At 39.1% G+C, this 21,412-nt stretch overlaps 2 protein-coding genes across 2 annotated transcripts in view; one reads left to right on the top strand and one right to left on the bottom strand.

Moving 5' to 3' along the window:
• Positions 1-310: 310 nt before the first annotated feature.
• On the bottom strand, positions 311-6,692 carry znf451 (zinc finger protein 451). The gene is made up of 12 exons (XM_030771866.1): positions 6,642-6,692; positions 6,345-6,428; positions 6,013-6,126; positions 5,785-5,896; positions 5,380-5,530; positions 5,118-5,244; positions 4,090-4,249; positions 3,521-3,671; positions 1,852-3,341; positions 1,414-1,518; positions 1,057-1,134; positions 311-474 (listed from the first exon to the last, which is right to left on the bottom strand). The coding sequence occupies exons 1-12, from the start codon at positions 6,690-6,692 to the stop codon at positions 434-436; spliced, it is 2,664 nt and encodes an 887-aa protein (XP_030627726.1). The 3' UTR covers positions 311-433.
• Positions 6,693-8,786: 2,094 nt separating this feature from the next.
• Positions 8,787-21,412, top strand: part of dst (dystonin) — a 116,231-nt gene continuing 103,605 nt past the window's right edge. Inside the window, exons 1-4 of the mRNA XM_030770487.1 lie at positions 8,787-8,967; positions 9,316-9,350; positions 9,711-9,890; positions 15,461-15,674. Coding sequence (XP_030626347.1) covers positions 8,787-8,967; positions 9,316-9,350; positions 9,711-9,890; positions 15,461-15,674 — 610 coding nt within the window. The remainder of the gene's footprint in view (positions 8,968-9,315; positions 9,351-9,710; positions 9,891-15,460; positions 15,675-21,412) is intronic.

Raw genomic sequence — 21,412 nt, 5'->3', positions numbered from 1 at the left:
CATATATCCACTATTCTTACTGGAGAACGTTCTAGCAGCTTCCTTGCTGGACAGCGCCCATGAGTAACATTTCCAAACATGGGTTGGAACGTCCCCGGAGTTCACTCCTTCACGGGGGAGTGAGTGATCGCAGGATTTCCTGCGGCTCCTCAGAAAGGGTGGGATTTTTACGGTCTAACTAAGCTGACCTCACTAGTTTGACAAAATCCAGATGGCTCGCACAAAGAAGGTTACACCCTTTAAATCATTAAAGACTTTATTGAATGAGAACGTGACATCACATTAAAAAAAAAACAAACTCTTTGCACAGACTTTCTAGAAGGGATACGTGACGTTACATAAAAAAAACCTCTGTGCACAAACTAGTACAGTATCTGGACAACACTGAAATATAAAACAAATCAAATGTTTCCAAAACCAGGAGTACTGTTCATCAGAATTCCTGAAGACTTCTTTTCAGTGCCTCCTCCATTTCTGTAAAAAAAGGGAGAGATTGGCCTGAAAAGTTAAATAAACTTAGTCCAGGATAATATTTAAGAGATTCCTAAATATTGTGTGATGTGGTTGATAGATTTGCATGTGGTGAATTGTCCATCTATATGTGTGGATTTGACATTTAGGTGACTTAAGATAAGCGTAAAGTCTACTGTGAGTGTAAAGTTTTTTCCCCCATACGTATTGTAAGTGAAAACATGTCCTGCTCTTTAATGAAATCTCTGTGAGGCAATATCTCATCCATCTGTAACCACTGATTTAAAAGTGTAGCCCCAAAATTCCACCATGTGTCCATGAAGAGCACCTCAGCAGTTGCATAGAGTTTTCCAGAAACCCCAATATGAAGAAATGATCAAGAAATACAACTGAACATACCCTAATGACAACACTCTTCATGCATGCAAAGCTGGCGGAGATGAATATAGAGTTAAGTGCTGTGAACTCAGCCTTACATATTAAGGAGAATTTGGAGACAACAAATGCTGATTTTAAGAATGACAGATGTGGAGCAGTGTCAAAATCACTTCTAGAGAAGTGCGGGTGAAAAAAAGAATGACTCACCAATGTCAAACTCTGAAGGCTTTCTCACGTCTTCCTCACTCAAGGCCAAAGCACGCCTCATGTCATCATCACACTCATCTGAAAGAATGGAAATAAAATATTTTTATATTTTACTTTTTAATTTTTGTCAGAGTACTATATCTGTGTTTTGAACACCACCCACAAAAGTCATGAAACCAAAAAAAAAAAAAAGAGAGAGAGAGAGAACTAAAAAAGGTAGACAAATATTAAAGAATAAGACACTTAAATGCAAGAACAGTCAGTTCAGTAACAAATGCTGACACAAGACTGGACAGACATTCAGAAAAGAAAAAGAAAACCTAGCCAGGAAGAATAGGGGTTTAATATTAGACTCACCCTGATTTTCCTCAGACTCTACGTCAGTCTGGTTTGGCTCAAGCTCTTCTTTAGCTTGGTCACAGTTTGCAGCAACAGCATTCTCTATGAACTGAAACTCTTCTGCTAAAAAACAAAGTTCATTTTACAAAAAAATGTTTTTTACTCAACAAAGACTCTCCGAACTGCATTGTGACTTTTTTTTCCCTTGAGTATTAGTATCTACGGTCTTCACTAATCAACACCTTTTACTTGCACATATGATGTAGGCCTATGAGAAACTACCGATTGTTATTTTATACAATAGGTAAATGTACAATGCTTCAAATGCTAAATCAAGCTGAAAGTGAAGTAAAACTTTAGGGTGAACTTCCAGAAATGCTAAAATACTCACTGCTATGCTTCTAGATAAAACAATGATAAATTTAGAACAGAAAAAATGAATAAATATAACCATACCCTCCTTCTCAGGGGATATCTCCTCTGCATTCAGAAAACTGGCAGAGGAGGATGGTTTTCCGTTGATCTCACTCATCCAGTAGCCCACACAGGGCTCCAGAGGGCAATGCTGGTCATGGTAGTGGGAGTGGAAACTAGGCACATCTTTATAACCCTCTGAACAGGATGCACATAAAACATCAAAGCTCTTCTGCTGCAAAGCCTCATGCTTCAGATGGACGTGTGTTTTCATCTCTGCGTAAGAAAACGTCTTTGTGTCGCACAGACGACAGACGTAGCTACATTTGTGTTCGCTGGCCAGCTGTTTCATGCATTTGGTAAACGCGGCCTTCTTTTCCTCTTTGGCTCTCTCTGAACCCATGCAAGGGCAGAGTTGGTCAGGGCTTTGACTCATCGCCGGTGACTCCGTAGGCATCTCGGCAACTGTGGTCTCACTTGCCGCCAAGCAGTAGTAATCCTTGCTGTGCAGGCTAGTGTAGTGCTGGAGAAACTCCTGTTCTGTATCATAAACCATGCTGTCACAAAGTCCACAGAAGTAACGCACCTCAATCTGTCCGTCGTGCTCATTTACACAGTGTCGACGGAGCGTGGACTCTTTGAAAAACTTTTGTGGGCAGTGATTACAGGCAAACCGTTGAAAACTATGACTTGTGAAGTCTCCACAGTGTTTGGAAACAGCTTCCTCAGAGTCAAAGAGGTCCTCGCACATTCTACATAGCCACTTCTCCTCACGTTTGGGGGGTGAGACACTGGATGTGACTGCTGGCCTGCTTGGTCGACCACTGGTAGATGGTTTGGCAGAGGAGTCAATTATGATCTTTTCTTCAGCCTCCTCTTTTTCTTCATAATAGGTATGTCCTCTGTGGCTACCGCTAATATGTGACAAAATATCTTCCATCCTTGGCATTTCCACTGTGCATTTCCTGCAGTGGAACAGGAAGTTGGAGAGGTGAGCACCCCCATGGAATCGACTCATGTGCAAACGGGCGATGGAGGATTCTCCCATCAGCTTGCCACATACGCCACATTTATGAAAGATTTGGTTGGCTGCTAAGAGATGCTTGCTGGCTTGATCTTCCTCAAAAAAACGCAAACCGCACTCGCAGGCCCAAGCGACGGTCGTGCGGCTGCTTGTCTCGGCCTGCGTGAGTCTCTTTCGCTTAGCTGGAGACTCCTTGAGGTCGTTTTTTACCAGGTTCTTTTGGTGTTGTGATGCTTTGATCGGATTGCCTCGTTTACAAGATGCTGTTGATGTGACCTTGGCTTGGTGTTGGATTTCACTGAAGTTGCTGTAGTGCAAGAAGGCTCTGCCCACACTGCTCATGACATCAACCTCATGCTGCATCTGCTGCTGATGACTCTGGATCCGATCTCGTTTAAAGAAGATTTTGGTGCATGAAGAGCAATAGCCCAACACTACCATCTGTTTCATAACCTGTGCCACAGTTTGATCAGCTTCTGCTATCGCACAGCCTTGTCTGCAATGCACGCTGATATCGCAGGGCAACAGACAACAACAAAAAAAATGAAACAAAAACAAATAATGTTAGTGGTTGCAAAAAATGTGTGAGGGAATGCCACAAACAACAAATACAACCTTTAAAAGTAAAAGCCATTTCAATGGATGGACAGAAAAATAGCAGGTAAAAAAAAAAAAAAAAAAACTTACTTGAAATGTGCCCGGGCCTCCATATGTGAGGTTAGCACCTTAGAGCATGTCGTACATTTCACTTTGAATCCAACCTCTTTACAGAGAGCAACTAGACGGTTCTTTACATAACGTGGGATGGGAATGGGCACTGCTAACATTTTTGATGCTTCTGTGAAAATATTTTCACCACACATAAAACATTTAAGACACAATATCTGTACATTTACTTTTTTAAAAAAAAAAAAAAAAAACATGTTAACTCCTAACATTTGGCCTCCTTTTCCATCTTTTGGAAAAATAAATTGCTCAAAGTGGTCTTACAAAGTTATCTTTTTCAACACCAAATTAAGTTAAAAAAAAAACAACGTATGTTACATTGGAAATTCTTTTGCATGGGGTATGTCCTGCTGTCATAACATTCATCTTATGTCTTCCATCTCTTGACCAAGAGGAACACACAGTAAACATCAAGCCCACTGTGTCATTCAACCCCCTCTCTGACAGAAACAGGAACAGTTGTATTCAGTCAGTTTGGACACATGAATAATTAAAGGGGCTTTATATAAGGAAGACTATGTGCCTCTCACCATGAAGAGTGATGGAGTGAGTAAAGTGGTTTTTGGCAGACATATGTTGAAGACACTCATCCCTGATGTTGAAGAGGAGGTAGCAAGCAGGACAGGCAAAGCATACAATCAACTGATAGTTTTGTGAACTGGCATGGCCATTGGGATTGGGAGAAGAAACCTACAAAAACAGTTAAAAATAACAATGATATGCATGTTTAGAGTCACAAATTCTAAGTGGGGGCTTGTGAAAATGTCTCTTAAAATTAAATCCCAAAATTGGAACTGGGTTCTACAATATAATCCTCATTGGAAAAGCAGTTGGCTTATATTTTTCGGAACTCCACCACTATTCTCTCTTTGACTCTCCCTTGTATTCAATCACTTTGCACTGCCCATGATAACGCTAAGGAGGCCTGTGGAGTAGCAACAAGACAGAGGCAATTCAGATATGCTGTACCACCTTTAACATGATAAAAGCCTACAATCTTTTGATAAAAAATGTTTTTAGGCAAAAGTTTTAGATGCTAAGCAACTCTCGAACCTCACTAGTAACTCACTCACTCACATTTAGTCCACCGGCAAGGACATCTGCAGATTGCATGCACCAATCAACTTCATTCAAAGTTTTCCCAAAATGAACAACATTCATGTCTGATGGACTAAATGCAACATGTAAAAATTACAAGCTGAAGATGGACCAAAATCTGTCAGCAGTTGCCAGCACTACCTTACCACCAGAGGAAATGCATACAACACATCAAATTCAAGAAAGCATGTTGAAGCTACCACTAAATATAGCAAGTTCACAATTTGTCAGGGGTCCTATGTAAGAGTGGAGCTTCTATGAAACTGTGTGTTCTTGCTTTTTTTTTTTTTTGTAAATAACACATGTAAACTTGCAGAAACCTCATTGTCATCTTCACAAAACTCTTCCTCCAAAAGCAAATTATTACGCTCGTGAGGTTATAGCATACGGCTACAGAAATATAATATAATAAAATACAATAGCAACAACCACAACAAAAAAAAACATGAAATAGTAAAACCTTGGAGTCCAGGTGCAACCTCCATTCTTCTTTGCTGTCAAAATGCTGTCCACAGGGAACACATGCATAAAAAGCACAGGAGTTTCCTTTCAGCATTATACCTGGGTCACACGGAGAGTGGTCAAACCTATATAACACAAAGTTAACAGGGAAGACTTCATAAACACAGTTTCCATGATAGTGAGCACTTAGGCTAACACAAAATGATGTCATTTCAAAGCGGTATGGAGAAAATTTTAACCATGAGCCTCAAATAACCCACCTTTTCAAGTGACCTTCCAGGAGTGCAACATTGTCGTATACTCTGCCACAGTTAATGACAGGGCAGGTCTGAGGAGAAGCCCTCAAAGAGCCTGACGGTGCTGATCTGCGCCTCCAGCTTGTCCCAGTGTTTATCACACCAGGTTTCAACCCTGAAAACAGAATATGAAATAGAAAACAAAGAGTTTCTGTGTCACATAAAATGGTGAGCAAATGTGGATGATGTGATGATTAAGCATCCTTACATTTTTTGAATACTGAACACTGATACTGAATACTGATGCACTACTTACAGAATTAAAGTATGTTAATCTAATCTTGAAGCTGCTTTTCATGACAGACCACCAGTGGTGGTAAGGTTTGTGTTTGAATAATGTTTTCACAATCACAGTAAGTTCCAAACAACCTGGCATTTTTAGCCAGATGTCCACACAACGTTTGGCCTCATTGCTGCTTCCACTGTTGTGACTGAAAGCCAGCTCCTGACGACCATGAGCCTGCTGCGAGATCACCCTCTCCTATGGTAAAATGAAAGTGGTTTCATTTGGAGAGTTATTTCCTTTTGATTTGCTCAGTTGATTAAGTGATTTATTTTCTTAGTTTGTTGAAGATGAAAAAGAAAAGAAAAAAAAACCTTGAAGGCTTTGCACTTCTCTGCTCTCTCCTGTTTCTCCACGGCGACCTGACGTGCCAGTCTGTCCAAAGTAGACACGACTTGAGCCTTTTGTCGGTCCACCTGATCCTCAATCTTGTCAATCAAAGCATGTAAGTGCAGGAAAGTTAAAATGAGGTCATATCAGAGAGGACTAGAACCACAAATATATCAGCAAAAAATGTGGAAAGTACACATCCATCTTTTAACACAAATGCAGTGGACATGTATAAATGTTAACCAATAATCTAACCTCTTTTACACATTGCTCTTCTAATTGGGAATATTAATTCACATGAATAATATATACTCACAATGTCCACTGTAGAGACGGCACCATCATCTTCACCATCACTCAGCAAATCTATGCATTCAAGTACTGGTCTGATAGGACCCTCCTAAAAGCGGTTTTATATTCATGAGTGGTGAGGCACAAGGTTTGCCACTTTGACTCTTGATCTCTGCGGTGATTAGCTTAAGAGTGATGAATTTTTCTTCATAAAAATTGCCAAGTGCTTGACAGTAGCAAATTAAATGTCAAAATGGTCCTGTATTTGCAGGACGGATTAAATCTGACTCTAAACCACGGAACGACAACTCATACTACTTACGGAAACGAACTCCACATCGTCCTCATCATCAATAACAGCAGATGTGGACATTGACTCTCTCCCTCGTTACCTGAGAAACAGAACAAGTTTAAAACAATTACACCAATTTACTATGAGCACCGCGCTCCAACAACGTGCAAATACTTTTAACAGAATCTAGTCCGAAATGTTACGACCTAAAACCCACAGTTACCACACCTTTCGCTCTGTCTGGCTTAGGTTGTTAGCGAAGTTAGTAGTTGCTAACTGTTATTTGTGTGCACAGCAAGTAACGCAACGCCATTAGGAGTTTGCACAGATATTTCATCGAGGCTACGAAACCGTCTGACAAAGCACTTCACGCAAACATATACTAAACGCGCTGGCAATGATTTTACAGTAATAACGAAGAACACACTTAATGTTTGCAAGTTTGCTGCAAGGACCACCACCAAAACAGCTCAGCAATTCCATGCACATCCGGTCCGCGGGCAGCGTATGTGTGACTCGTCAAAATAAAAGCACTCATCTCTAGCTCATAAGTGCGATCCTCGAAGAGCTGGCTCTCTCTCTCTCTCTCTCTCTCTCTCTCTCTCTCCACTCCCCCTCCCTCCAGTTTCATCCCACTTTCATCTCAGAGAATGAAAAGATCCAGGTCACTCAGTTAATTAAAGCCTATTTATATTTACTTCCAATTGCAACTCAGTCTGTATTTGGGACCTTAGCTGGTGAAAAAACTGACTTACTCACAACAAATTATGCTCAACTAGTAGTAAAACAATGTAATATCATTCTAACCATTGAAATATTACTCTAACTATTAACAGATTTCTTTCACTCCAGAAACACTAGATTAAGCCCTGCTTTACTATATATGATGTTAAGAGGCTCACTCACACTTTTACCGACAAAGATCTTGGACAGACTATACCATACAGACAATGTTGTATCCTCAGTGTTAACTGAAATGAAAAACAAAAAGAAAAAACAAACAAAAAACCTTACACAGCACTAGAGGTCTGACTGGATGTATACCTAAGTACCTAGAAGAACTACTCCAGTCTGGTTCTCTTAAATGTGTGAGTTAAATATCTGATTAGACGGCCTTTTATATGTATGAATTTAAACCAGAAAACTCTCACAAACCACAAACTTGGTATGACCATAACTAGTTAAAATCAAATACATATATAAAGCACTGCTCAAAGAAAACATTTGTGGTCTGGCTTAGATTTTCATATTTCATATTTATGTAGTTATTCCCATTAGTCTTAAAAAACACTTTTACCTTGTGTTTTAATGTTTAATGTTTGATGCCCTGCTATTTAATCCTTTTATATTTGTATTATTTCTGTTGTCTCCATTCTCAAGCTATTCCATCCTAACCATAGATCTAATCCCAACTCTAACCATTATTATTATTATTATTTTTGTTGTTGTTGTTGTTGTTGTTATTATTATCATCATCATCATTATTATCGTTGTTGTTGTTGCTGTTGTTGTTGCTCTTCTTCCTCTTCTTCTTCTTCTTCTTCCTCTGGTTGTTGTTGTTCTCGATTTTGCTGCTGTCATTACTACAACTACTAACAGTATTACACCTGAGGGAAAGGTATGGAAAACCAAAATACATACCACTGGCCATTTGGTTAGACATAAGATCAATGATACTGTTGGATTTTTTGTATCCTTATCACAGATTTTATTCACCTGGCACCCTATTGTTCTGTGAAATACGCTGTATGAGGTAAAAGTAAAATTCAACTTGATCAACTAGATGAGAGAGAGACAGAGAGAGGTTGGGTGAAAAGTTGCATATTCAATAATAATTCATCATTGAAATTTCTACTAAATGATCTGAGCGTTGATGAAGCGGTAATAAACCCCGGAAACCTAGAGACTACAGCAGAACTGCACGGACACCTTTAAGTACCGACACCACAGCTTTGCTGAGCTCAGATGCAGATGCTCACTCCCTCTACATGAGCTGTAAAAACGGTCCTGCTGAGTCATGGGTTGTTGTCTCACATTATTGAAATCAATAGACCATGAGACAGTCTGTGTGTTAGGGACTCAAGTGTGGTCATTCCCAAATGAGTATGAATATATATCTTAGCATTTAGACAAGGAGCGTAGCCGTTCGTGCAGGTGGGACTGCCCTACATCGACATGATAGCTGCGGCATTTTTGGTCTTACTGAGACCTTTAAGTATCCAGTGTGCGCTGTTACTAATCTTGCTTTTACTGGGTACAGTCGCCACAATTTTATTTTTTTGTAGTTGGCAACGAAAGCTTCGGGAAGGAAAGATTCCTATCAAAACAGTGCTTTCAAGGCGCTCGAGGAGCCGCGGTAAGCCTACGCCTCATCTTGGCTATTTGACAACGTTTCATATCATATTTTTCATTTCAGTAGTATGGCCTGTATGTCAACGCCTTTGCTGATATTAATATGTTATCTCCTGCGGTTGTCATATTCTGTGAAAGGCTCGCGCTGCCACGTAGCTTATTCGTCCCTTCAGCCTCGAACACCAACGTTAGACTGACACTAAAAAGATTTATGTCGTATCTCACTCAGTTATGTCTATCAGTCTGCTCTGAGTGTGGTGTGTGCTACCTAAATTCATTTATCATTGCTGGCTTTCTCTAAATGGTCAGTTTCTCAACGGCTACCTACTTCAATATTTCTCATTTGTTCTAGAAGCTGGTGTCCGAGCGCATCACTTTCGATCTGAGGTAAGTCCGTCTCCTCTTCTTCAGACAAGGTCATTTTTCTACTGCATTGTGATTATAAAGAAATGCTTTTACTGTTTTGCACTTTGTTTTGAACATACTGTTCTACTTTTTGAGTTTATGAGGAGCAGTGGCTAAGGTCCGGCAAATTACGCATTGCGCATGTGTGATCAATGAATAATATAAGTGATCTTGCACTTTTAACGTAGTTTTGCGACATGCAATTTTGGTGCAGTCTTGCGCAGCAGTGAATGAAATGTCAAATTTTATAGCAAATATCAAACCATGTCAAAGCAGCTTGACTTTCATTGTCCCACCACTTTCTTCTCGGAAACGTAATGATAGTATCTGATTTGTTGCTAGTGCTTCAGGCATAGTCCACGCCATGCCAGGAGGAGCGCGCGCGCCCGAATTTCTGAGGAGAAGCCGCTCGTAGACATCCCCGAGAGTGATCCAGACACTACTGTGAGAAAGCGCAAAGTAAAGAAGCGGGTCCAACCTGAATTTTACCACTCTGTCCAGGTCACACCAACACGAAGACCTGTACGTATTGTTTCCTGTCAGTCGCATGGCTTAAAAACTTAGAATTCCACCTCTGCACACACTAAAAATGAATATGCACTGAAATTAAATCACAGGTTTTTACAGAGGTGCTGAGATATATCAAAAGGAGTTCTAAGCCTAATGAACTCTCTTTGATATTTTTGCAGTTCTGTTCATGTTCTTTACAAGTGTCCTCTAACAAAATGGATAGGCCTGCACAAACACATGCAACTTCTTCAAGAGAGAGGACTCTGTAGTTCTCTTAACTAAATAAGAGAACTAAAGAGATTACTCATGTCAAATTGAATATCATTTGCAACAATTTTAGTGTGTGTGTGTTTGTGTGTGTGTGTGTGTGTGTGTGAGAGAGAGAGAGAGAGAGAGAGAGAAATGAGGTCTGAAGTTATCACTGTTATAGTTAGATCTCTAAAAGAAGATGAAAGAAAGAATGAATGAAAGGGAGAAAGAGGCCAAGCAATTGGTCTCAGAATTGATGATGCAGCATTACAATGGTTGCAGAAACACGAAACATAATATCAAGAAAAAAAGGGGAAAAAGACTTTGTCAGAAGTCTGACCTCACTGTCAGGGACAGACTGAAGAGATTAGTCGCCTAAAATCCACAAAACCCAAACTACAAAAAGGTACTGCAGAACTGAATCTATATTTTTCTTACCAAATATCAACAGAAATGCCTGTCATGTGAGCATTTTTCACAGAGCTGGTATTTGTAGTACTTCTGCCATTTTTCAGTCTGCTTTTTAACTGTAAACAATTGGCAAAAACGCATAACTTGGCATAATGGACACAAAAACAGACTCGTGACATATGGAAAACATTTTTTCTGGAAATGGATGAGTGTATTTTTGGAGAAATCCTGCCTGTTAATAACTGTTACAAACAGAGTTTGCTCTGGGTCTGGTAGGGCACAGACAGCCATCTCATGGCATACATTGGGACTGATGATGGCTCTGGTGGAATGGTGCCCATGTAATAGGAAGACAATTTAGCTCCCTATGGTGCAAACACTGTTTTCTCATAGTGGTTTTATATTCAGAGAAGTAAACACCCTCAAACACACACTGCTAAATGGATTCAAGAGTGGTTTCATGAACACCAGGAGGTAATCAAACAACTTTCATGGATACTCCAATCACCATATTTAAATATCATTGAACTTTTAAGTGGTAGATCAAGCTCAATGTTAAATATATTTCTATATCATTCTTGTCTCAAAGAACGGGAGACTTCTCTCTTACCAGACCATTTTCTGGTGGATTGGTCTGGTAACCCCAAAGGATTATTTCAGATCTAATCCAGCACCGTTCCAAGAGAGACTGAGACAGTTCTCAGTGCAAGGCTTCACAAAATTCATTAACAGTAGCTGATACATTGACTGGTGAACCCTGTATTTATATATTTATGTGTACTCTTTCCCTTAAAAAATAGACTAAATGTAGGTGAACGTGTTTAAAGATATTAGCTCATTGTCAATGTTGATAGCTCAAAGGCTAACATATGCAATGAAGCATAAATGAGTAATCTTAAATTTATTATAAAATATTGATCTCCCATTGTGTGAGTTTAAAAATCTCTGTACATTAAGAAGTAATTTAAGTTCCATATTTATGTGGTAATTGCTATCATCTATAAAACAAAAGCTTTGTCTAAGTATTGCGAGTTACAAGTTACAATATTTAACACAGAGTAGAACAATAATTTAATCCTGCACAAACCAGTCATTAATTCCATAAGTGTTGAGATGTTTTGTGGAACATGAATACGAACACAAGTACCTTTATTGTCATTGTCTGTGTACAACAAGATTTGGACTCACTTTAAAAAAACATTATTATTTTATTCACTATGCAAATGTCTAGAGAGACTGGAGCACAAACAATACATTGCATAAGCAGTCTCAATACAGATTAGCAAATAAAGCTGTAGAATTATTAACACAGTGAATAATTTAATTTAAAGCACCAAACATAAAATTGTATATATAATATGTTGTATATATTTATATACATATCATTTTTTTCACCAAAACTATTATGTAAAATATTTAGCTATAATAAACTGTTAAAAAAAAAAGAAGATATACTAAAAATTTCAGTTATGTGCAGCAAGCAAGTACATACTTTTATGTATTTCTGTGTTTATGAAATCAGATCAAAATAAATTTACATTAACAAGCAGCAATAGGGTGAACTCTGTCAAAGTCAACTGTACTGTGGCCTTTCTCTTTCACAGGGATAGTAAAAAAGCAGAGCGCACATGTAAAACAATTTTACCTTCCATTACCATGGGAAAAAGAAGGAGGCTAAATGTTATTGGCCTTCAGAAGTCAGTGGACTGGTACAAAAGACTCAACCCACCCTAAAATAAACTGAGTTTAGGTTTTGACACTCTGGAACAATCTAAAAGAAGTCACCCGTAACTCTTAACCCCAGTAAGAGGTGAACATTTTGTTTGGAAAGCAAGGAAAAATCAAAGCACCACAGCAATTGCAGATGATGATAACTTAGTTTCATGTTGTGGAATCAGGTCCTAGAAGATACAACACATCTATGACAATAACATTTTGGAAGGAGTGCTAGAAAAGAAGATCATCTGTTGAAAGCAATAAAGAAAAACAAAGCTTTGGCACTGGAACTTCAACTCAAACTTGGACAACACCAAACCCCATATGGTGCTAGATCTGTGCTCTTCTTGTTGAGGTAAACTGGATTGAGCCCTACAGCATGTAAAGACATTTTTTCACCCTCTGCTGCGCATCTAAACTTTGACTACAAAAAGATCCTGAAGAAAGACAATTATCCTAAATCCAAAATCAACTTGCATACACAGAAATGATCAGTCAACTGTAAAATTACAGTTTTTATTGTCATCTTCATTTTTAGACTTGAAAGTTATCACAAACATGTCATTTGAATTGAAGAAGGCAGCACACAAGTTCAAAAAGAGTAAATCCAGAGTACATTGATTGATTTCTTTGTGGATGAGAGGGAAAAATTTCCCTAAGACATTCACCAAAACACTTTGAATGACATTTGAATAGTGCTATTTTCACAAGACGAGATGAGCAAAGTACTGAAAGCAGGGAATACTGTGCAGATTTGTGACACTTAAATATTTTGGTAATTCTGTAATTCATTTAACTTATTATTTATTATTTTTTGGTGATTCGTTTGCATTATCAAAAAGTATTTTCCCCACATTAAAAAGTGGAGTATAAAAGACCTAGTTATTTTATATACTATAATTGGTGTCTTTTTCTAGGGCAAAGAGACTTTAAATGAATTGACTTCTGAAAATATGAATAGCCAGTGAGTTTGGCTGATGTTGCCATGTAATAGCCTCAAATCTGCTCAATCATATTCCATAGATTTCTCCTTTTTTGCTTTTTATCATAAAAAATTGGCTTTAAAATAGTCGTATATCCAAAGAGTTTAAGGGATCAGTATGAGAACATCCTGCTTTTGATATGGTTCCCCTATGCTTCTTTGAAAGGCAGGAAAATAATCAGATGCTTTTTAAAGCCCCCTTTGGCAGCCATTGAAGATTAGGAAAACAGGATGCGGACAAAGTGTTTGTGCATGTGTGTATTTTGGGTGTGCCTTGCATTTCTTTATCTGGAGCCCCCTCCCAACTCCTCAGACTTAGGCCAAAATAAAATAGACTCATATTCTTAGGGAGTGCTGTTGCAAACAAATGCATTGGAAAAACTGTTGTCTCTATATATTTGGCATGGTTACTGCTGACCATGTACTGGATATCTCCATGGCCAATTACAAAGTAATTATTGAGGCATTATCACACACATATAAGAAGATGTATCACATTTGTACAGTTTTGTCCTTCACAGAAAATTCCTTAGAATTAACACATTGTGACCATGCACAACTGAATTGCTGATTGTCCTTATGGAGAATGTCAAAAATTATTCCAAAACCTAACATCAAGATCCAGGTGTTTGCCTCTTGTTCCTTTGCTCTCATTCCATTCTATTTTGTGATTTAACAATGTGTGGATCTCCACAGGTCTGTCAAGTTGGTATACTCAAATGTAGGGATTAAAGAGGCTTGCTGTTGTGGGAAAGATGACATTGCATAGCTTTATCTAGATGGAAAATAAAAGTAGGCATTTTGTTCTGCTAGCTGATATATACATTCATTTCATTACATACACAATACACAAATAATTAACCAATAAGAAATAAGGAATATAGGAATTACCCATAAAAACACACACCCACCCACACAGACACAGACACACAAACATACACACACACACACACACACACACACACACTTTGCTCTTTTACACAGTGTAATTGTATTATTATTTTTAGTGCTTTAAATTAGTGCCACATTAAAGGATGGGCTAACGCTTGTTTAAACTAATCTCTTTACAAAAGAAAACTGCTGTTTGCTCACCTCATTTGCCTCCAGTTCCACTACATAGGGAGCAAAGGTGAAGGGGACTTATCGATCACCACACATTTTGAAGCAGTAAATTTTTACTGTTGGGTCCTCTACCAAACTAATACTGGCCAAATAACAAATTAATTCTCCAAGACAAGGATAGATTGTATCATATTGGATTTCACACAGTGAATGGGGTGGACTGTTTGAACATTCTCCTGGCATTTATTGAAACACACCTCTTTTCCAGTGAGTCTGAAACAAAGTCAGACAGCATTGGTGCAGACAGTGCTAATGGGGTGAAAAAATAGCAAATTATATGTTTTGTCTGGAATTGACAGTCATTTGGGATTAAAATAGAAGAGCTTCGACATTAAAATAACCTCACTTTTCTGTATAATTTAGAGGATCAGTGATACACAATATTTCAGCGTCTCTGAGATTAGAAGGAAGATGATTAGTTTCTTTTTGTCTGGGTGGTAGGCTACTGCCAGACATGAGGCATACGCACTGACTCGATGTGCTCACAGGGATGGCGCTATAATACCACGGTGCCGGGAATACACAGCAACCGAGTAGCTGGGTTTCAGCGAAGCTTTCGTTTGTATCCCAGGATGATGACGCTGTGACACGCTGATCTCGCTTTGCAGTCAACTCTCCTATCCAAGCTGTTGCCTCTCTTGGGGATTTGACATCATTTCAAGGTTGGGATCAAATCGCTGGGGGGAACAAGTGCTGGACTGAGTGCCGTCAGACGGGTGTGGTTCGGTCAAAAAATGACATCGCAAAGCTTTATGTAAATGGAGAGTCAAACTAGGCTTTTAGTTTATCCAGCCAAGATGTATACGACGGTAAGTCTTTTCCTTGTCCTGGCGGGGGAGCCAGATGCTATTGATTTCGGTCGTTGTCCCGTAGCTTTTCCCGATTTTATTGTTAATCAGAGATCATTCTAAGCCGCTTGCTGTTGGGCGATGCTTCCTTGAATCTCACTTGTGTATACACTGTCTGTGTTTCTGTACACTGATAGAACAGCGATGGTGAGATAAAAATGCCAGTGTGTCCTCTGCATTGTTGTTATTTATTGATGCACAGTATTTTTGTTCTGAGACGAATGGAACAATAATGCTTCCTTTTGTTCCAACAGAGCTCCGGTTCAGGGAACGCTTCGCTTCGCTGTTCTATGTCTTCATCTGCCGATTTTTCAGACGAGGATGATTACAGTCTGAAATCTGGGACTGTATCACCGGCACCGGGGGACACATTACCATGGAATTTACCGAGACATGAACGCTCCAAGCGGAAAATCCAGGGAGGATCCGTACTGGATCCGGCTGAGAGAGCTGTACTCAGGATTGCTGGTAAGAATGCAATATTCCCAATGTCTTGCCTAAAATGTCGTATTGCAAAATCTGTCTGTGCCATGGGGAAACGTAGAAATGATAAGCTGCATGTCCAATTACATAACATTTTCAACATTTCTTGCAAATGTGCGTATAAATCTCTTGTATATTATAAGGCCTACAGAGGCTCTAGTATAAGGTGAATGATAGTGGTTAAATTTGACGGAATATCGACTCGGTAGTTTACAGTAACCACCAATGCACGCGTGGACAGGTAGCTGTCGTGAGTTGCTTAACCTCAGTGGCAATATGCCGATTTAAACAAGAACAGAACATTCATGAGGCTGAATGTAACATTTTTTGGATCTGCATATGGAACGTCAACGGTGCGCTGATTGAAATGACCAAAAGACCACACTGTATGTGCTTCCGCCAGGTAGCTGCTCCTTTAGCTGCGCTTCATCATGGGCCCGTATATCTCACGTTGTGCTCATTGTTAAAAGAAAGAGAGGGAGAGAAAGAAAGAAAAAAGAAGATATTCAGTATAATTTCGATTGGACATGCTTTGTCTCTTATTGTGGTAGTGTGACTAGTTAAACGGATTCTAGTATTACTGATGTTAATTAACAAATCTATATCGTACAATTGATGCTTAAATGGATGCGACTTTAGATATTTTTGTGCAGTCCGTGACAAACATATTTGTTCCTGCCAGCTTACCACTGCCACCACTAACGCCGTATTTTAGTGTACACTCACATATTTCCTCACCAAAGCGCTTTATATCCCTCTTTCTTAAATATTTGTAATTCTTTGATGAAGTATCAGCAAGTATGTAACTGCACATTTATGACAACTAGTTCCGTTAAGTATCAAAAACAGCGTTTTTTTGCTTAGAGGTGGACTACAGTAAATTGGAGAAAATTAGGCTGATTAAAGCGCATAGTTCTAATGTCACGTTCAAATATAGTATGCTACAAAGCCACTGTTTACTGCAAAGTCATCCCTGATTTCCATGGTGGTGGTGAAACTCATCTCGTTTTAGGGCCATGAAGAGATATTGCTTGCATTCTTCTTCGGCACGTGGGAGACCGGCAGACTCATACACATGCCACTGGTTGGTCACTGGTGCCACTATAAAAGACAGAAACACTATTTATTTTCCGTGAAACACAAGAAAGTCATAAATACTGTTACAACTGACAGCTTATATTGCCTGTCTGTGGGTGTTGGCCCTGCATATTAAAGAAATATTTGATACAGCAAAGCCATTTTCAGTTACAAGTCACCATCGCCAATGCTGGATGCCATTTCATCTCACTAGACGGAAGCAGGGAAGAGGCGACATTTGTTAGTGGATATCTACTGACATCTCAGTGCTTTACACTGTGTAGCTTATTCGTTTTTAAACTGGATAGTAATACTTATTCTTTTCTCTGAGGGTGGGAGAAAAACGGCAGCTACACTACTACCCCGCCATATATAAAACATTGTTAATCTATGATGTACAGTCACATCAGATGTAAAACTGTGATGTAGGCTACACTCACATACTAACCTAAACCTGTCAATACTCTGACACTCTCCTGGAGATTTTTGATTTCTCAAAGAAAAACAAATCCGAATACAACTGTTTGCGGAAAAGGGGCAGAAGTCGTGTTTAGGCTAAAAAAAATCATGAAAAGATTACATTACTGTATTTGTCCGCTTGTCAATGTCTTCTGTTCCGGAGCAAATTATGACCAAGTGACAAATATGCAAACGGAAACGGCTAACTGTACATTCTTCAGAGGAATTCAGAGCACATTGTGAAAAACAATCAAATTCGAGCTTCTCGGTAACCGTTATATTACTGGCATGAACATCACGGCATTACAGTGGTAATACTAGAGCATCGTGAAGGGATGTATAATGCGTTGATTGGCTACCGTTAAGGCTCATCCGCTCTACATGGGATGGCATTTATTAGTTCACTGCCTATCCTCAGGCTGAGCACAAGGCTGAGATTTTTTTATCATGACAGCAGAGAGGGGGCCTTGTTTATTGGATAGTTAATGGAAATGGGAGGGGGTTAGGGGCGTTGCCTTTCATGGAAGAGAGGCTGTGACCAGTTTGTTCGCTGTTGCTGCTGGTAAATGACCAGGGTCCAGCGCTCCGGCAATGGCCTATTATACACCGGAGGCATACATGCTCGCGGACGAAAAGGATTACCTCCAAGCTTATGAAGATGTGCTTGAAAAGTACAAAGGTAAAGCGAAAACTTATTTGGTGTTAGCAGTGCTTTGTACTGTACGTCAAAGTTGCGTTCTGAATATAGCGGGTGACCCAAAATAACTCATTCTGTTCGACCGCTCCAGTGTTTGACAGGAGCGAGTGTAATTTCAGGAGCACGTCAGTTGAGTGAGAATATTTTGTTTAAATGTTCAACTCGTTGCTGTCTGGCAGATTCTGACTAAAAGCCGTTCACAGAGAAAGAGTTCAGAGTGCTCCCAGTGATGACAACCTATTCTATTGCATTATTTATATAAATAATTGCAGCCGGTCACTTTGAATGTTTAATTCACCGCGAAACAGGTGACAAATTCCTTTGTTCATGGCACACGCATATCATGACATCATAGCGCGAGAGAGTATTCTATCTGTAATTTTCTCATGACTACACCTCGCCCTTCAATTGGCCACAGACACAGTGGATCCTCCACAGTAAGTTGTTTATGAGCTATGGAATGTATGTAAACTGTAACGGAAACGTTAAGCACAAAACATTTGAAAAACACTTCAAATATGCGTGTTGTGCAGTATTAACTTACAGTATTACTTGTAATTTGGAACTCAAAGCTTAACACTGAATGATTTGACCGCTGTCCTTGCTACATCCAACACACATCTTAAAGCTCAGATCAGCTTTGCTTGTGGCAGTCCCAGCTGTCAGAAGAAATCTCTTCCCTATATTTTTGATATTCTTTAAATACAGAACTGTTCTATCTCTCTGTTTAGATCAGTTACATCATCAGTAATGGTGAGCTAGTGTGTAAGGCTGTGTGGTATTATGTGAAATTGATAGTAATAGACCTCAGTGAACATTGTTATTCCCTTTACCCTCCCTGTCAAGACGATATGTTTGGGCAGAGTTTTATTGGTGTTAGGGGTGCCTTGATAATTATGCTATATTATGTTTTATATGTCTTGCCAGAGGTCAGACATGCAGCCTAGATTTTCTCTCAGCTGTTGACTGGGATAATCGAGACAGAGTCAACTGTGACAAGGCTTAACTTGTGGTGTGCTAGTGAAATCATGGGACAAAGATCTTGGATCTCTGATTGGTTTGAATGAGTCAGTTACAGGATCTCTATTTTTCCCATTTTCATAAGAAATCATACTTTCCTTTCCTCCATGTGTTTTCCTACACTGTTTAAACACGTAGACTAGTTTGATTTCCGTAACAGTTAATCTTTTCAAGCTTTTCTTTTCCATTTTTTAGGTGCAATATTTTCCTCTTAATGTAACCTTCCCTGGGAATAGGCTGTTTTTCACAGTACACTCACTCACTCACTCACTCACTCACTCACTCACTCATTATCTAAGCCACTTATCCTGATTAGGGTCGCAGGGGGTGCTGGAGCCTATCCCAGCGCTCATAGGGCGAAAGGCGGGGAAACACCCTGGACAGGTCGCCAGTCCATCACAGTTTCACAGTACAGTGATCAGAAAAGTTATACATTACTGGACTAAGCATTGAGTGCATTTGAGGACAGCAATATTATATAACCCAAGAGGATATTGTAATTCTGTAAGTGTGTCTGAAGTTGAGGTTGTAGCTTAATGTTGTGATACTGTAAACAAAAATATATGCTTCAAAATCCCCAAAAGGTACTCTTTCCCTTCTTTTGGCACCTCAACAAATGCCTTTGAAAGACCCCTGTTCTTATAGTCAATACAAACATGACTTTATCAAACTTGCCTACTCTGCCAGGAACTGTTAGGGATCTCAGAGTAGACTTAAAATATTTGTTCTGCAACTGGGCTTTATTTGTCATCGAAGTACATGTTTTTTCATGTTTTCTGAAAGGAATCTTTCATTAAGAAGTCTTGTTCCTCAAGGGCAGTTTCATAAGGGCTCAAAATGCTAAATGTTGAGAAGGAGCCTTTGTTTTTTAGCATTTCTTTAAACATTGAAAAGTATTCTTTTTTCCCAATAATGTGTTCCTTGTGACTCTTGCTGTGTATTTAAATTTTAAAGAGTAAACAGACATAATTAGTGGATGGACTATTGCATCATGAAGGATTTGCATTTTACTGAAACTTGTTTCAGTCACTGGTTGATGCATGGTTAAAGCATGAGGTTGGTAAAGCTTAGTATCTGAGTGACCCATATAACTTCAGCAGTTCCTTTTAGAGAGACTCAGTTCCGTGTGACTGTGTGTTGTCTTGGAACAGAATGTCTATAAATCCCACTTCGTTCTCAACGTAACATATGTGGCTTGAATTGCATAAGGATTGTACCTTATATACAAAAATGGCCTTTGGATTAGACTATTTACTGCATTACTTTCATATGTTAGTATCACTTATTTTGGCCTGCAATACCATATCGTTAATTGAAGACATGCACAGCTGCATGCCTTGATTTTTCTTGGTATTGCTTAGAATTCTTAAATTTCTGCTTAGACAGTCCAGCTTTTCATTTTGAAAGCAGAAACTTCAGACAATAGCAATGATGGAAATAGTGTTTCGCGATGGAAACATTCTTGAAATTTATTTCCAGCTCTACTGGGGGAATACGGTAACAGTGAGGCAGCTGTTCTCCAAACAAAAGTGCTTCAGACCAAACGACGAACTTCGGCTCTGATCCTAAAGGCTTTGCCATTTAAAATCAGATAATGTCAGGTTCTTCCCTCAGTCTGCCAATAAGAGGAAAATAGTAGAGTTTGTAGTAGCTGCACAACCTCTGAGTCTTAGTGCTCTGATTTAAAAACTGCATTGCAATCACACGTCCTCAATTCAGTGTCACGGTATTGTTTTGTTTGTAGAAGACTGATCATATAATGAACAACAAGATTTATTGTTTATGGAGGAAGCTGATATTAGAAGCAGTATGTTTACATTACCTGCTGTACTAGGTCTCTAATAGCCTTAAATGTGAATGTCTTAGTCTGAGTTCTGCTACTGCACTTAAAACCGTGTTTGTTTAGACTGAAGTAATGTGAAATAACATAAATACAGAAGATGAAATTCTGCTGCCTGTAGGAAGAGAACTGAGCCTATAATGAAAATATTTGTTAAGTGAAATATCCGTCAACAAACGACGTAGAATCAGTAGGAAAATCCCCATCTGTTCTCTTCATATGAATATATTATACATTTGTTGCCTGAGAGGGACTGCTGATAAAAACCATGGCTTGTGTTAAGGAGGATGCACCCTCTGTTATAACTAGTGCTAAAAGCACGAGTGGAGGAAGACCTGCTAAAAAAGCGGTTCTTTGGTTGTTCATGAAATAGTTTACTGCCCCCCCCCTCCCCAATAACCCATTCAATGACCCAACCATACCATGATGAGGGGTTTTGAACTGGATAAGCAGTGGTTATGCAGTGTGCATTATATTAGCCTTACAATATGCAGTGTTTTGCTGTTTGCAGAGTGCATGCTATGACTAAGCATCTTTTAAACAGATATAGCTGAGAGACTGAGAGAGTCTTTCAACATCTTTTGTGAAGAATTCTGTGCTTCTTTTATTGCGTATCAGGTAATAGTAAGA

The sequence above is a fragment of the Chanos chanos genome, chromosome 4 (assembly GCF_902362185.1).
Source record: "Chanos chanos chromosome 4, fChaCha1.1, whole genome shotgun sequence".
Lineage (NCBI taxonomy): Eukaryota > Metazoa > Chordata > Actinopteri > Gonorynchiformes > Chanidae > Chanos > Chanos chanos.
This window is presented reverse-complemented; position numbering and strand designations above follow the sequence as displayed.

Excerpts from the sequence above, each read along its gene's own strand:
- znf451 (XM_030771866.1), bottom strand. The coding sequence starts at position 6,692 with ATGTCCACATCTGCTGTTATTGATGATGAGGACGATGTGGAGTTCGTT. Across the intron at positions 5,245-5,379 it reads CTGGAAGGTCACTTGAAAAG|GTTTGACCACTCTCCGTGTG; the intron begins GTGGGTTATTTG and ends TGTGTTATATAG. Across the intron at positions 3,672-4,089 it reads TCACTCCATCACTCTTCATG|AAGCATCAAAAATGTTAGCA; the intron begins GTGAGAGGCACA and ends ATATTTTCACAG.